The 15740-nt window shown below is 31.6% G+C and overlaps 2 protein-coding genes across 2 annotated transcripts in view; one reads left to right on the top strand and one right to left on the bottom strand.

The window, feature by feature from the left end:
* LOC136273655 (uncharacterized) overlaps nucleotides 1-14403 on the top strand; it is a 37856-nt gene extending 23453 nt beyond the window's left edge. The window contains exons 26-35 of the mRNA XM_066078647.1: nucleotides 7662-7839; nucleotides 8171-8240; nucleotides 8394-8460; nucleotides 8670-8755; nucleotides 11624-11750; nucleotides 11860-11901; nucleotides 12480-12617; nucleotides 12767-12895; nucleotides 13012-13080; nucleotides 13340-14403. Coding sequence (XP_065934719.1) covers nucleotides 7662-7839; nucleotides 8171-8240; nucleotides 8394-8460; nucleotides 8670-8755; nucleotides 11624-11750; nucleotides 11860-11901; nucleotides 12480-12617; nucleotides 12767-12895; nucleotides 13012-13080; nucleotides 13340-13408 — 975 coding nt within the window. The 3' untranslated portion in view covers nucleotides 13409-14403. The remainder of the gene's footprint in view (nucleotides 1-7661; nucleotides 7840-8170; nucleotides 8241-8393; nucleotides 8461-8669; nucleotides 8756-11623; nucleotides 11751-11859; nucleotides 11902-12479; nucleotides 12618-12766; nucleotides 12896-13011; nucleotides 13081-13339) is intronic.
* Nucleotides 1552-6262, bottom strand: LOC117684941 (piggyBac transposable element-derived protein 4). The gene is made up of 6 exons (XM_066078610.1): nucleotides 6043-6262; nucleotides 5180-5278; nucleotides 4892-4955; nucleotides 4522-4676; nucleotides 3247-3433; nucleotides 1552-3082 (listed from the first exon to the last, which is right to left on the bottom strand). The coding sequence occupies exons 1-6, from the start codon at nucleotides 6132-6134 to the stop codon at nucleotides 2510-2512; spliced, it is 1170 nt and encodes a 389-aa protein (XP_065934682.1). The 5' UTR covers nucleotides 6135-6262; the 3' UTR covers nucleotides 1552-2509.
* Nucleotides 14404-15740: the final 1337 nt, after the last annotated feature.

Below are 15740 nucleotides of genomic sequence, written 5' to 3'. Positions count from 1 at the left end.
TAAAGAACCCGTCGGGGAACATTTTAATTTAGATGATCACAAATGGGAGGAAATGATGGTTTTGGTCATTGATCAGAACCCTAACTGGACAGATGCGGAGAGAAAAAATAAAGAAAAATTTTAGATGCATAGACTGAAGTCATTCCGCCCTGACGGCATTAACAAATTAAGTGACTTCACCAAAATGAACATCAACTAAGTACTGATTTTTTTTCGTAGCAATATCACCATCTTCATCTTTTTCGGTCCATGTACAAACTATTAATCATGTTATTTATTCAAATTATTAGCTATTTCCTTAATCGGTTTTGTTCTTTTGCTTTATTTCACTTCCATTAGTTTTTACATTCATGATTATTTATGTGGTCTTTTACAGGGCCAATCTTCCCTACAAACTTTCACTACGAATTATCTTACTAGTACAACTTAATTAACAGCAACCCCCAATAAGCAAGTTAATTCGTTCGCGTTATCTTTGAGCACTTCTTCACAGACCGTCCGCTGCATCGGACGGGATTTTTCTTTCTCGGGCTCGAATTCTTACCTTAAATATAAAGTTTTGATCCGGTGTTTAAACATTATCTAGTTTTTATATATTATTTAGTTTAGTTTAGTGCTAGTTTTGTAGATGTTTTTCTTCTTTCTTATGTAGTTTTTATTTTGTTGTCCTGAAGAAGGGACGGGTTGTCCCGAAAATTTGACAATATTTTACTTTATTGTTCGTGTCGTTGGTTATTTTTAGTGCTTTATATATATATATATATATAAAACAAACACAAACATTGCAATAACTCTCAAATTGACATATACCTGCCCATAGTGAATGATAAAGATATATATAAAGCACAGAGAAATTCACTTTTGTTGGAGCTCCACCATCCGCCCCGACCGAGGCTTCAGCTCCAACAAAAGTGAATTTCTCTGTGCTTTATATATATCTTTATCATTCACTATGGGCAGGTATATGTCAATTTGAGAGTTATTGCAATGTTTGTGCTTGTTATATATGTTTGTATCTATGCAATGTGTATCGTTCCGATCCTCTCAGATTGTCGTTTAACTGTATTCCACCTGTATCTCAAGCGACTGTGTAGTGCGCGGCCAGCGCGCTAGGTTCCGTTCGTTATCGAAAGCAAGATTTGTGTCTTGCCTAGATAGCCGAGTGGGGAGCGCGGTGGCCGCTCACTGCTAGGAGAATATAGCCGAGTGGGGAGCGCGGTGGCCGCTCACTGCTAGGAGAATGGGTTCCAGAGGTCGTGAGTTCAAGCCTCGGTCGGGGCGGATGGTGGAGCTCCAACAAAAGTGAATTTCTCTGTGCTTTATATATATATAGTGTGTGGGCTAGTATGGAATACAAAAGTTTTATTTACACTAAAAACTAATTAGAGTTGCTTAGAATCAACAGTTAAACTACAACTCAATATGAATTGATAAGGTTATATTGAAGATGATTTTAAAATGATTTTTCTAAGTTTAAACGATCAATCACCAGTAGAAAGTAAGAAAGTAAATGAAGGGTTTGACCGTGTGTTTTAACCCTTTAACCCCCAGAACTTTTCACAATTTACCAAGATAAAGTTATATAATAACAAATTGAATTTAACTTAATACTGATGATATTTTTAATCAAATAAATATATATGGTATGAAAGACATTTTTTTTGCAGATTTTAAATTTGATTACAAAAAGTCAAATATGCGGTTGCCATGGCAACGTTTTGGGCTTAAATCATAAAATAATATTTTTTCATAGATTTTTCATTGAATAGTGGAATATTTTGATACCATATTGAATGATAAAGTAATTTACAGAATATTCTACAGAAAAATACATTGTAAAGTATTATTGAACAGCTGGATTTCTAATCAAAACAATTTGAAACAACTTTTTTTTATGTTGCTTTGCGCAACATTTGGCAATTTCTGATCAAAATAAAAGTAACAACAAACAATTGTAATAAAGTTTCAAAGTGTGTCTTTAGTGACCCAAAAAAGGCAATAACAGTCTACAATGTGGTATATAATGTTACCGACGATATATTTTTTTCTAATTATACATCCTGAAAATGCACAAACAATAGTTACCATAGCAACAAGACCACAAGCTAATTAAGGTATCTCAATAAAATTATTTCGTTATGAATACAACAAAATTCAAATGGAAAGAAACGAAGAAGTTTTATCAATTTTTCAAGAAAATCAATGAATAAAGAATTCAGCTTTGGTATACAATAGAAATATGAAATACATGTTCATAAATTAAAAATGGTTGTCATGGCAACAGTTACCAACACACAGTGATGAATAGTTTATTTCTTTTCAATAACATATTTAGATTATTTTTTAGATTTAGGTTTTAAAAATACATGGTACACGACAAAATCACATTTTTTAAAAATGCAAACCATTTGAGTGGATTAGATAAGTGCTTGGAGCCACCAAATAAAGTAAACACATATTATTTGAACAAAACATGCAATTATAAACAGACATTTCATGATATATAAACCTATTCCATAAGCAAGTGATGATAAGTGTGATAGGCCTGAAAACAAGCTCCTCTACACAGATGTACATTACAAATGCTACAACCAAAAAATGTGTCACTTCTTCTGCCATTCTTCTTGCACTGTTTGCATCTTCCTCGCGGTCTTGTCAACTTTGTGCTGATGTGCCGGTTGATGTTAGCAACACTAATACCTGCAACTCCCCTTCCACATGAAGTTGCCCGCTTTCTGCTAGAGAAATCACCAATAAGTTTCTCTGCGACAGACAAGTTGCAGTCAACCATGGAGAAATGTTTTGTTGGTTTTCTTGTTCCTGTGGTTTCAAACCAAATAAGGAATGTGTTGATCAGAGAAATTTCAAAAATATAGTTGACCAGATACTTCCAAAACTTTTTGGATGGACGGCCAACTGGACACTTGGATCTGTACTGTTGTGTTCTGTCTACACCATAGTAGTGTTGTTGGTAGTGCTCAACTGCAGGCGGGCGCTGAATGATGATAACACCACCACCCCGAACCCTTCTTTGAGCTGGGCCATCTCCGAGAGGGTCAGATGTTGTAAATGCAATGTGAACCTGAGATTAAATTTATATGAAAAATTAAATAAACCTGTCTTTTGGAATCATTTGAAAACATGTTTACTCTCGCAATATCCATTTTTTTTCACGTAAAACAGATAAGCACTGAACCTAGACTTTTACAAATACAACACCTATTTTACCACATAAAAACTACGTACAGGTTTAGCATCATTCCACACGGTGGCAACAAGGTTATTATGTTGCATCTGTTCAGCATCTCCTCTCTCAGGAAGGTGTGGGTTCTTCAGCTGTGAGGGAAACCCTTTCCTGTTTGCCATTATAGTCCCACAACCATAAACACCGTAGGATTCAAGAGTTTGGAGAAGAGGAATAGAAGTGAAATATCTGAAGGAAAAGAAAACCAACAATATAATGAACTTAAGGTGGTATGGGACATCTGTCGATATTAATGTGGATTAAAATACATTATAATTGACATACTTTCAACGGTTTAAAATTTTCAAATATTACAATATTTAACCAAAAAATAGCTTTTAAAAATATTCTATCTGAGAGGTAAAAATTGTAAAACTCCCAGCAGGATTCGACCTCATGTCTACTTTCAGATTCGTAGCAAACCCTCTAACTCACTGCGCTAAGCTATTAGGTGACAATATTGGGAAAGAAACTAGCTACTTATATAATTACACTTGGTTTTATTGTTTATTTCGATAAACAATACGTCACAACATGGAAGTGTCCCATACAACCTTAATTTCAAAATTTTAATAAAATAAGATTAAGAAAAAGTCATATGACTGATGGACTGATTCTGATGTTTTATAAAGTCGTTAAAAATATGACTGCGAGAGTAAATGTTTCATAAAATGATTTATATATTTAACCTTTGTTTACAATAAAAAAAATAAAAATATATGACTGCATGCGCGAGACACGTACATGTTATTGTATGTTCCTTTTATAAATTCAGTCATTTCAAAATGAGACATCAAACTTAATTTAATAATCAGAGACAATATTTTACCCATTCCCATTTCAGTCTCGAGCAACTATGACAGGATAGAATGTAAACATATGTAAATAATCCCCTAAAATGGAGTACATGAACACGGTCAAGATTGTAATTCAAAACTTTTGCCATTGGTTTACATAACTGTCAATATAGCAGAGACATACTAGTAGAGATATAGTAGAAGTATACAAAAGTTTTCTATTTCACAAGAACATAAATGTGTCACATTTCCTGCAAATAAATGAAGTAGCATTCAAGCATTTCATGCATCTCTAGAAAAAGTTGCCCCCCCCCCATCCCCAAAAATAAAAATTAAATAAAACACACAACTGAGAAAACCTATCCTGTGTCACAGCAAATTTATGGTGCATAAACTCTGAAATTGTTATAACCTTTGTTCATAACAAGTCATTTTAACTTGCATATAAACAGACAGACATTTTGACAATAATTAATTTACCTATCGAAGAACACATGATGACCTTTCCACTTCAGTGGCTTGCATAAATGTTTGACGACTCGTTCCCCTAGTGATGGGCCACACATTGAATCATGTTTACCAAGATACACTCTGTAATCATTGGTGTAGCCACTTGGTTCACATCTCATCCATATCTACATGAAAAAAAAGTTTCCATGTCATTACATTTATGATATTTAACGTTTCAATATTTTTTCAATTTCACATAAAAGTGTCAGACAGTCAGTAAACTTTCTGGTTTTTTTAAATAAAACTTATAAAATTTCTTTAAAAAAATAATGATCACTTAGGGATTCCAACGTTTTGAAAAAAAGATATGAAGATTACAAAAGATATAAATATTTCATACCTTTAGACCGCGCTTTATTGGTTTTCCTGGCGTGTACTGCTGTGCATAATGGTGTCCCTTGTATCTGTAAGAATATGAGAATTGAATCATAATATAGGCAAATCTATTACATTCTGGATAAAGTAATGTAGTAGGAAAGGAAGAATGAACATATAAATATAATGAAAATATATGGCTTGACTGGAAATCAAGGCCAGGACCCAAGCAGCTTTCACTAGCATAATGCTAACAAGTTGCGTTTAGAAAGCGGATAGAAAAAGAGCAAGGATGAAATGCCATGACATGTACCTTATCATTCCTTCATCTATAATCTGACACTTCCCTGGTTTGTAAAATTTCTGGAAATTTCCTCTTGTCATGTCGATAAGTGGTCTGATTTTATGAAGTCTGAAATGTAATAAAACATGTATTCTAAAATACATTTGGGGAGGAGGGGGGGGGGGGGGGTGGCGGATTTCAACTGCAAGCCCACACTCCCTTTGAAAAATTCTAAGTCATATAGTTCACATAGTAAAGTACCATAACTAAAAATAGATCTTGGAACCCACCCACCCCTTCCCTGGCAAACAGAATTTCTGCATCCGTGTATACATGTAATATACTTGTTCACCGAGTTACATGTAGTAGTTTTGTATTCTAGTTTTGATATTTCTGTTTCAGTCAAAACTCTAAACCATGGTCCAAAACTTGACATGCCAAGACTTTACTAATACTGAACCACTGATTGTGACTTAGGACATGTCATTAACATTTGGTTGTTCATGTTATTTTCAAAGTGAAATAGTATGTGAATAGAAGTAAGCTATGAAAATCAAAACCAAATACAATATATATTACTTTCAAAAAACTTGAAGAAAAAATGATCCAGTTTATATTTCATCAGGTTTTATTTTTACTTTTCTCCCCGTGCAATGCACGTGTTGGTTGGAATCACTCATACTGGGGGACCAAGTTTTATTACCAAAAGAACTGAATGATATAAAAATTGTTTCCAGCTTTTCTGTTTGCTAATATTTTTTTTTTTTTTTTTTTTTACAAATATGTCTTTACAATCTTTACTAAAATTTAATAATAGCAAACAAAAATAAATCAAGTTCCCTCACAAAAAGAAATTAGTTTTGCATAAACCAAAGCAAACCCATGTATGATACCTGTCATAATTCGGTGATCCAGCAGGTGCTTGAGCCTGGTTGTCATTTATGTGCAGATACTGCAGCAATTTTTCAAACCTTGTTCTTGTCATGCATTTCTTGAAGCCTTCATTTCCTGGGAGAATGAAAACCAAAAATATTAATTCTTAGGGGGTATATTATTTAAATTTTCTCTTTCTGTGTGGCAGGTTGTTTTTGTGGTTTTTGTTATTCTATTTTTTTTTTTTTCAGTATAATTTTGTGTATTTTATATCGTACAAGCGGCTTTATAAGCTTAGTGAATTTCTTGCAATATATGCAATGCAAACCATATATTTTATTTACCAACAATTAAATGGGTTTTCCGACCAGTACATATCGATGCGAGGTAACTGATTTATTCCCATGATGATATTCAGTCCAACGAAAGCTTTCATTTCTGGGCTAGTTGTGGGGTACCAAATCGAATCGCGGGAACCTTTGCGAGTCATTTCCTGTTCTGCATATCTGTTCGTCTCCTGAGCCGCAGTCTCAAAGAAATCTTCGTTTATCATAAGATAAAAATACTTCAACAAGTCATTGTCAGGCAGTAAAGTATGATCTGGCCCTACTTGTTCAGTAAATGGTGCTATGTCCACTGGGTGGAGATCGTAAGACCAGAAGTCATCATCAGTTGCTTCTGTTTGTTGGCTGTCAGGCTCCATTGATGACTCTCTCTGCTGTGTATCATCGTCACTGTCTGTGTCCGATGAAAATTCATGTTCACTAAATAGCTGGAGATCTGAACCCTCAGACAAGGTATCGCTATCGTCATCCGATGAACTGTTCTCCATTTCTACTGTCAAACTCGGAAATCCCGCGCTTGTTCAATGTTTACATTGTAGCGTAGTAACGGAAAAGGGAGATAAATTCAACTTGTTGTGATCTCGGTAAAAGACTTCGTATTTTATAAAATGTTGACAAAATATTTATGATTATAAGAAGCAGTTACTAGCTTGGTCCATTTTAGTTTTATATACAAATATAAATACGTAATGCAATCGATACTAGCCTATACCGTGTGAATGAAAACTAAAAAATATATGTACAACAACGTAATTTAATACTATTGAGCCCTGTTTATAATTCTGTTCTTCTAAAAACATCACATGAAACATGTATAAAAAATATCAAGGATGTTATAAAAAATCGTGTATTACTTGTTTACTTAATAATTACGGTGATTTTTTTTTTTATTTAAATCGGTGCTTTCGAGCTGTAAAAGCCACCCTTGTCCGACAATGCGCATTCAAAATGTAGAGCTAAAAATCATTTTAAATTTTAACTATGATTTATTTTTTAAGTTGTTAATCATTTTTCTTTAATTACTCCTGTTTTTCTGAGGATTTGTATTTTCTTTTGATATCTAGTTCTTTATCATACGATATAAAATAAGCGAGTAATTAAACTTTTAATACATGAATTATCAAAGTGCGTCCAAATGCGTCAATGGGGGTTAAAGGGTTATTACATTAGTATAATATATTTTTTTAAAGATCGAAAAGATTTTTTATAGTTACTTAAGTAATGAATAGTAAACGAAAGAAAATTTGTTTTAACAACTCAGTAAAAAAAATAAATATTGTTACTTTATATTTAAGGGATTGTGCATTGGAATTACGGTCCTGCTTCAATATCTTTTCCTGGTCACCTTCTTTAGTATGCTTGGGATGGGCGTCTATTACTTCATGAGTATTACAGTCACGTACTACGCCATGTATGTGGCAAACAACTTCAAGTCTAAATCAAGGCTCCGCTGGTTTCTGTTAGGAGTATGGGGTAGGTGTACGAAATTGTTTTACAAAAATGTAACTTTCAGCAACACGGATTTAGTGAATTCTTGTTACAAGTGAGTTCTTTTTTAACCTGATCACCTCGTTAATTATACTCCTTCAAAGTGACAAAGACGTAAATTTTATAACACATTTAATCTCGTATGTTGCATTACCTCTGTCATTCAATTTATACTGTAGAGCCTAGTATCTAAGAACTCTAAATTGCTTCTTCAAAACTTCGTTTTGTAAAAAAAAACTTCATTGTTGTAAAAAGAGTGATGCTGAATATGTAAATTAAATTAAATCATAACATATTGTTCATCATCTTAATACAGGTATCCCCGCCATCATTGCAGCAACAACTCTAGCGGCGTTCTATGGAAAGGATTATCACCAAAAGTTTTAGTACGCATTTTACTACTTTATTATTTAAGTAAAACTGTTAAAGAAACAAGCTTATTAAATCTTATATTAGTTTTATCTCAGTTAAAACTGTTTCAAATGTTTTAAATGCCATATTTGTATATTTTGCTGCAATTCGTGATCATTTCTTTTTAGTTGCTGGTTGTCCATGAAAAGTGGCTCTCTGTATATGTTCATTATTCCAGTCTGTCTAATCATCGTGGTAAGTTGCTATAATAAAAAAAAAGATAGTGTAATACAAAATATTATTTCCATATATTGAAGTTCGTGCATATAACTGCCTTAATTGTAAGTGCATTTTCGAATTGAATTTAGTGTAATGCTAAAGTAAAAACGATGAAACCTTTTGAAAGAAATATCAAGAGAATACAAGATCAAATCAGCAATACTGTAAATTGTTTTAAATTTCAGTTAAACCTTCTTATCATTGGCTCACTAGTAAGGGTATTGTGTGCCTCAAGCGTAATGACAAAATCATCACTACAGAAAAAAGCAACGTGAGTAAAAACGACATGATATTATATGGTTTAAATTCATGCATGGTGTGGGGAGATTGGTTAGTTATCGATATGATAAAAGGAAGACTCAAAGTTTATCCCTCATGTATTTTAATGAATGAGTTTTAAACATTTAGTATACATTTGAATGTTCGGTAAACATTGGGAATACACTATTGAACACCGTATACATTAGTTATTAACGGCAGTCTGACAGGTGGTCGGAGGAGGTCATGTTTAGTCCTCAGTAATATGAACAAAGTATTAAAGACATGGCCAATTATAACCGGTACTATATTGCGACGTGTTTCCATAATAAATTCTTTCTTACAAAATTATAATGTCTTAAAATTATAAAAATTATATTGTTATTATTGTATTTTAAAAATGAAGTGTTGAAAGAAACAAAACTTAAATAACCGGCTATCCAAATTTTTGCTGTAAATTACACAAGCTATCCACTGTTTGAAAAATCCGTCAATATTTATATTACCTAACAATCATTGTCATTTACCGTAAAAATAACAAGAAAGAGACATCCCATTAGTTTCTAAAATAACAAAGTTCGTGACGTATGCTTTTAAATGGCTTTTTAGAACCAAATAATTGTTAAAATGTTACATGTAACACAAATCTGTATAAATTTTTAATTGGCAAGTAATTTTAGCTCACCTTAGCTGAAAGCTCGAGTGAGCTTTTCTGATCACATTTTGTCTGTCTTCCTTTTGCCCTACCGTCTTTTCGTAAACTTTTCACATTTTTAACATAAACTGAGTAAATGTCATCCACTCTTGACGCAAAGGGAATTCAAAGTTGAGAAAATTAAGGACCACGCGGTTTTCCAAGACGAGACGATTAGGAAATATCGTCTTTTTACATACGGATATATAAAATTCTATAGTAAATTCTTCAAAAATCTTCCTCTCTGAAACCAATCAGCCAGGAGAGCTGAAACTTGTGTGGAAGCATTCTCAGCTGGTATACATTAAAGTTTGTTTAAACCTAGTCCCCAGGGAATGGGTGGGGCTACAACGGGAGTCAAACATTCAGGTAGTCAAAATATAGAAACTTTTCTAGATATCTTCTTCTTCAAAAAAATCAATTGGCCAGAAAAGCTGATTTTTTTTTTGTGGAAGCATCTTCAGGTAGGATAGATTAAAGTTTGTTCAAAAGGGGGGATTTTTATATAATAATGTTTTATGTAAAAATGTGATATGACTATAAAATAATATTGTTAAAGAAGCGAATTAATCACAAACATAAGAATATTCGGAGGGGGGAGATTGAATTTATTCACACAGAATCTACATCTATTCTTTCACATAGTGTTCATATTTTGTTTAACACTAGATTAACCTGATTTTATCATACCTATTGTTGCTCTGATGAACGATGTGCCCATTGGGCTCTTGTTGTTCATTGTTAATTAAAAGGAGTACTGCAGAATACAGTATTTAATGCATATTTTTTTTTACAGTTTTATGCTTTGCTTTGTAATGCGATTTTAAAGATGTGCTATGATATTTTAATGCAATGCTATGAAATTTGTATGCTATGGTACGATAAATTGAAATGAAGGGCTTAATTATATTAAATGTTTTGCTATGCAATGGTATGCTATGAGATTTGAACTAAATCGCCTCCGTGCACACTTCGAAGTAAAATAATAAGAAGTCAAAGTTGACCACTAATCTGCAACGTGAACATTAATTCCTTAAAATCATTAAAACCGAGTTAAAATAATTTTGTGTCCTATACTATGGTATGCTATGGTATGATATGACGAATGAGATTCTATGAAATTGTGTGCTATGATATGGGATTTTAATGCTATGTTTTGCTATGGTGTATGTTGTAAAATATATGCTTGAGCTGACTGCATTGATGGGTGTATGGATACACCCACATTTTAATAAGTCCTGCCAAATGTCTGGAGAGTTTTAAGATTAACAAAACACTTTTTTAAAAAACATTCAAAGAAAATACAACTTAAATTTGCCACATATTAAACGTAAGCAATCTTTTATAATATATTTCAAATACTTATCTCAAATGTGATTTGCAATTATTAACTATTGCCATCTTTATTAATACCCGACGCTATCAAAATCAAAATAATTAAAATTTCATATAAGGAGTTACTTCACGATAGAGAACAATGAAGTACAATTTGACACCAATTCCTCTCTACAAAAGGTGTATTAAAATAGTGTCATAAGTGTAATAAATTGATATTAATGTAGCATTCAATACGTTTACTATTTTTAAAAGATATTATACGACATTAAGGAATAAAGATTATATTGGGAAAACAATTCTTCTTTAACATAATAGCATAATTATAAAGAAAAGTTATGGTAAAAAGGGTTTTGAATTCTTTTTTTAGTTTGGCTTCATACATTCCTTTAGATTATTGTGCAGTAAAACTTAATAAATCAATTATTAGAAGTATCTCGAGGCAGCATATCGAAAGAAAAATCAGATCACTTGACTGAGTCATAGACAATAACGACAATTTATATATATTCACTGAATTGATTAATTCATTAAGAACACTATTGATAATTTAAGACTTTCCAATCACATGCTTTTTTAGTCAGCTAATTTTGATATTACATGTATGAGGACACAGGTACTGCCCGCATTTTACTTAATATGTTTTTCAAAGATTTTTAAAATTGTAATAGTATTTGAAGAATTATTTCAAAACATTTAAAATCAAATAACTGTAAATGTTCTTTGATCTTGGTTTTTACTTTAAAATATAAATGCAATCAGGAATGATCAAGAATGTATGAGGTATGGTAAGTATTAGTCCATTAATTTTTTTTTCTTTCACTAGCGTTTTTCGAATGTTTCCTTTTGCAGGTCGGCTGTACGATCCCTAGGAACTCTGATACCCGTCCTAGGAGTCACGTGGTTATTCGGAATTTTGGCCGTCAACGAAAAAGCAGAAACGTTTCAGTTTATCTTTGTTATTGCAAATTCACTTCAGGTGCGTCCTCTTTGAAATTTTATTTCATAAAATTGTAGACAATGATATACGTTGGTTTTTTTGGTTCTTTAATTTATAAATCGATAAATTTTAAAAATCTACATTTCAGGGACTTTTTATTTTTGTTTCACATGTTGTACTGAACAAAAAGGTAAGACTGGAATATTGACCAAAAATTCCAAATATTACATCTAAAAAATGTCCTTAGTCTTCTCTTAATTTTTATTTTAAAAGAAGGATTTTTTCCTTCTTATTTTTACGTATCTAGATATTCACTTCAAATGTTAGCAAATTAAATGACTTTCACTCTTCATTTTTTCGATGTTAACGTATAGCCTCCTGCAAGGTCAGGTCATTATGATATGTAAATGAACTTTACGCAAAATTTATTTAAATAAAAGGCATGTGGGCTATATTGGTTAAATTGTTGATTTCGTTCTTTCATATATATATATATATATATATATATATATATATATATATATATATATATATATATATATTCTTACAAAGTATTTCTTAGGTCGAGGAAAAGGGTAATGAACTTGACCTGACCTTCCTATAAGTATAAGATTTTTAAGTTTAATGTAATTGATACTGTCAATTCTAAAAAAGTTGCACTTCATAATATGGAAATTTCATTCATTTCTGAATATAACAAATGTGAGAAGACTTCTTTCTAAATATGTTTACTGTCAATAGTGATGTAGTTTCATTTATTTTGACAAGGTGATACAAGGCTTACGAAATAAATATCCAGTCTTCAGTAGTCTAATGAGTTTCACTGAGGAAAGCAAAGAAGAAACAACTTCTGTTTCCCGAAGTCAATCTACATCAAGATCAGATACCCACAAGCTGAAAACAAAGGTATTACTTAGTAACAACTCTAAATATCCATTATACAGTTTTGCATTATTTTCACTTTTAATATCACATAGTTTCAATTCTACCATAGTACTATTCCTTTCTATATTTACATTATTTATGAGTAAATTAATGTACATTTGCACATATAGAAAAATGGATGGATTAAGAGATTTCATGATTTAAAATCAGCCGTGAAGAATAAAGTGAAAAAATCAGAATCGTATCTGCCTGAGAAAACCGTGTCTACTGAATGCTCAACGAGTGATCTCAATGAAAAGGTAGGTATATTTATATGTATCACAAAGAAAGATATATGACTTGGATAAATCAGAAATATTTGAGAAATATGTCTCTGTATCGACCATGTAAAATGTATCAAATACATATATTTCAGAACCCCGTAATTACCGAAAATGAGTCGACCAGTCACACGTTAGAACTTATTTCAGAAGGAGGACGCGCGGTACGACGACTGTACACTATATATACTTGTTAAAATCGTCATTTATTGTATTAATAATGCAATTGTAGTTTTGTGATTTACATAGTGATGTAAATGTCGCAATTAGAATTTGATTTGAATTTGATTTGAACATATTTTATTGTATACATATATATAAGATACATATACAAATGGTTATTATTATTATTATTAGAATATGTTGACTTTGCCTCTCTTTGTTTTTCAGCTGTTGGATATAATTATTTCTTTTCGCTGACAGGTAAAAAGATTCCCGTTTCCGTTCAATTTAAACCCATGGAAGAAAAAATACAACGTGACGGAGATGTAGACAGGATAAGCCCCAAAAGCTCTTTACGATTTATAACGATTGTTCTGTGTTTGTTGACATTTAATTCAGAAAATCAGAACATACATAGAATACATACATGTACCACTGGGTGTTGCACTGTACATGTATTTATTTTGTTATCGAATGAATTCATCTGCATGCCATTTCATTTAATTATGTTTTACTTTTCTTTAATTATGCTTTACTGCACTCGACAACATTCCTACAAAAATTTACGTAAATGTTTTGGTTTAAAAAACATAATTCATTTTCCAAATGCATCTGAAAATCACTTGTCAAACAGTTCTTACTCTTTCTGTTTATCTTTTTGCTAAGATTTTGTTTGTTTCTATTTTGTTATCGAATGAATTCATCTGCATGCCATTTCATTTAATTATGTTTTACTTTTCTTTAATTATGCTTTACTGCACCCGACAACATTCCTACAAAAATTTACGTAAATGTTTTGGTTAAAAAAACATAATTCATTTTCCAAATGCATCTGAAAATCACTTGTCAAACAGTTCTTACTCTTTCTGTTTATCTTTTTGGTAAGATTTTGTTTGTTTCTACATGTATTAGTTATTTAATTTCAGATTTTGTTTAACATTTATGTACCTAATGATATACTTTCTTCAGAACATTTCTATCTATCAGCACTTTGTGAATGTTTGCATTTAAAACATCAGAAAAGTTTTAGATGTTGATATATATTTGCATATCCATTGTTCTTTCCCACTGTAAGTTCATACTAAGGAACTGCAATTATTTTTTTATAATCGCAATTGCTCTGTCTGTATACTATGACGTCATAAAGGTGTGACGTCCTATACTTTTCCATGACCCACTATACATCATGTGTTTTTTTCTAACTCCATAAAATTGATGTATTTAATTGAAACATGTCTTTACTAACATTTTAAAGGAATTACTGTTATAACATATTATTGATTCTGTTAACAAATCTATGTGGATTAAAAAAATACATTACAGTCTGAATGTTTATAGTTGATGAAATAGCTAAATGTCAAGGTCTAGGCTAAAACAGGGTATTTGCGAGTGGTAGAATGCAAATATAAGTAATAAACAACGATTACTTAGTGAACATGGCGTTATGAAAAGCAACTGCTCTGCTGGCATATTTTCCATGATGCGCTAGCGTGCATCATGGAATATGTCAACAGAGTTATTGCTATTCATAACGCCATGTTCACTAAATAACGTTGTTTATTTCTTAAGTAAATACTTAAATTAAACATAACGCATTTGTGCCATCAAAATATCTAATTAAAACAATGATAAAGGGACTTGGACACGATTTGACTTAAAATTTTCAATTTTTATTTTTCCATTTTCAATGTTTATACTGATAAATAAGAAGTTTATAATGTTATGTCAAAATTTGAAACTCAAATATCAAATTATAAGTAAGATACAGAGTTCATAATTCGTTGTTTTGTAAACAAAGCACAAATGTTATCATTTTTTACATATGTGTTGTATTGGTGTAAGTTTCAATCATATGTATCTTTCTTTTGTTGAAAATACTATATGATACTGAATTAGTTTAAAATTTTTTACAACTCATTTCCTCTATACATGTATAAAAATTGTAATCTCTACATTACATTTTTTGAAACAACTATAAGACTCGAGCTTTGTTTACATAACAGCCAATTCCTACCTCTGTATCTCGCTTGTACTTGACTTTAACATTCATTATTTTAACTAATCATTCAAAATGCACCAGTAAACCATTTTATACATAAAAAAATAAATAAAATTGTTGATCTTAAATCGTTTCCAAGTCCCTTTACAATAATAATGGAGCTTTAACAATACAAATCCTGCTGATATTTTTTATTTGATCAATATGTTAATTTACAATTTATAACCATTGAGGTGCAACATTCACCCCGTTATCAGACAGAATACTAATACATAACTCATTTTAAACAAGACGGTGATTCATTTTCTTATATAAATAAACATTTATAAGATTTTGTGTTGCTGTTACTATTTGCAGTGAAAGAACGTGCAACAATATTTTGAAATTGAAAAAAAAGTTTCAATTTGACTCCATTTGGTAAAAAGATATTACAGCGATAGTAGACAGCAAAGAGGGCAATTGACTGCAAACGTACAGTATCAATCAATCAAACCTAACAGAAAGTAAACCCAAACAAAACCCTGTGTTTACTTTCTGGTTTTACTATTAAACCCAGAGTAAACCCAAAGGAAACCCAGAGTGGAAACGGAGAATAAACCTGGTCAGATGTATAGCCCTGAAAGCAGACGGAGTATACAAGGGGCAGGAAATACACGCAGTAGG

The sequence above is a fragment of the Magallana gigas genome, chromosome 1 (genome assembly GCF_963853765.1).
Source record: "Magallana gigas chromosome 1, xbMagGiga1.1, whole genome shotgun sequence".
Taxonomy (NCBI): Eukaryota; Metazoa; Mollusca; class Bivalvia; order Ostreida; family Ostreidae; genus Magallana; species Magallana gigas.
The sequence above is the reverse complement of the archived record's forward strand: the minus strand, read 5'-3'. Positions and strand labels throughout refer to the sequence as shown.

Bases quoted from the DNA above. Each gene is read 5' to 3' on its own strand.
- LOC117684941 (XM_066078610.1), bottom strand. From the start codon at position 6,134: ATGACAAGAACAAGGTTTGAAAAATTGCTGCAGTATCTGCACATAAAT. The intron at 3,434-4,521 runs GTAAATTAATTA...CTTTTCCTTCAG, and splicing joins CATCATGTGTTCTTCGATAG to ATATTTCACTTCTATTCCTC. The intron at 3,083-3,246 runs GTACGTAGTTTT...ATTTAATCTCAG, and splicing joins TGTGGAATGATGCTAAACCT to GTTCACATTGCATTTACAAC.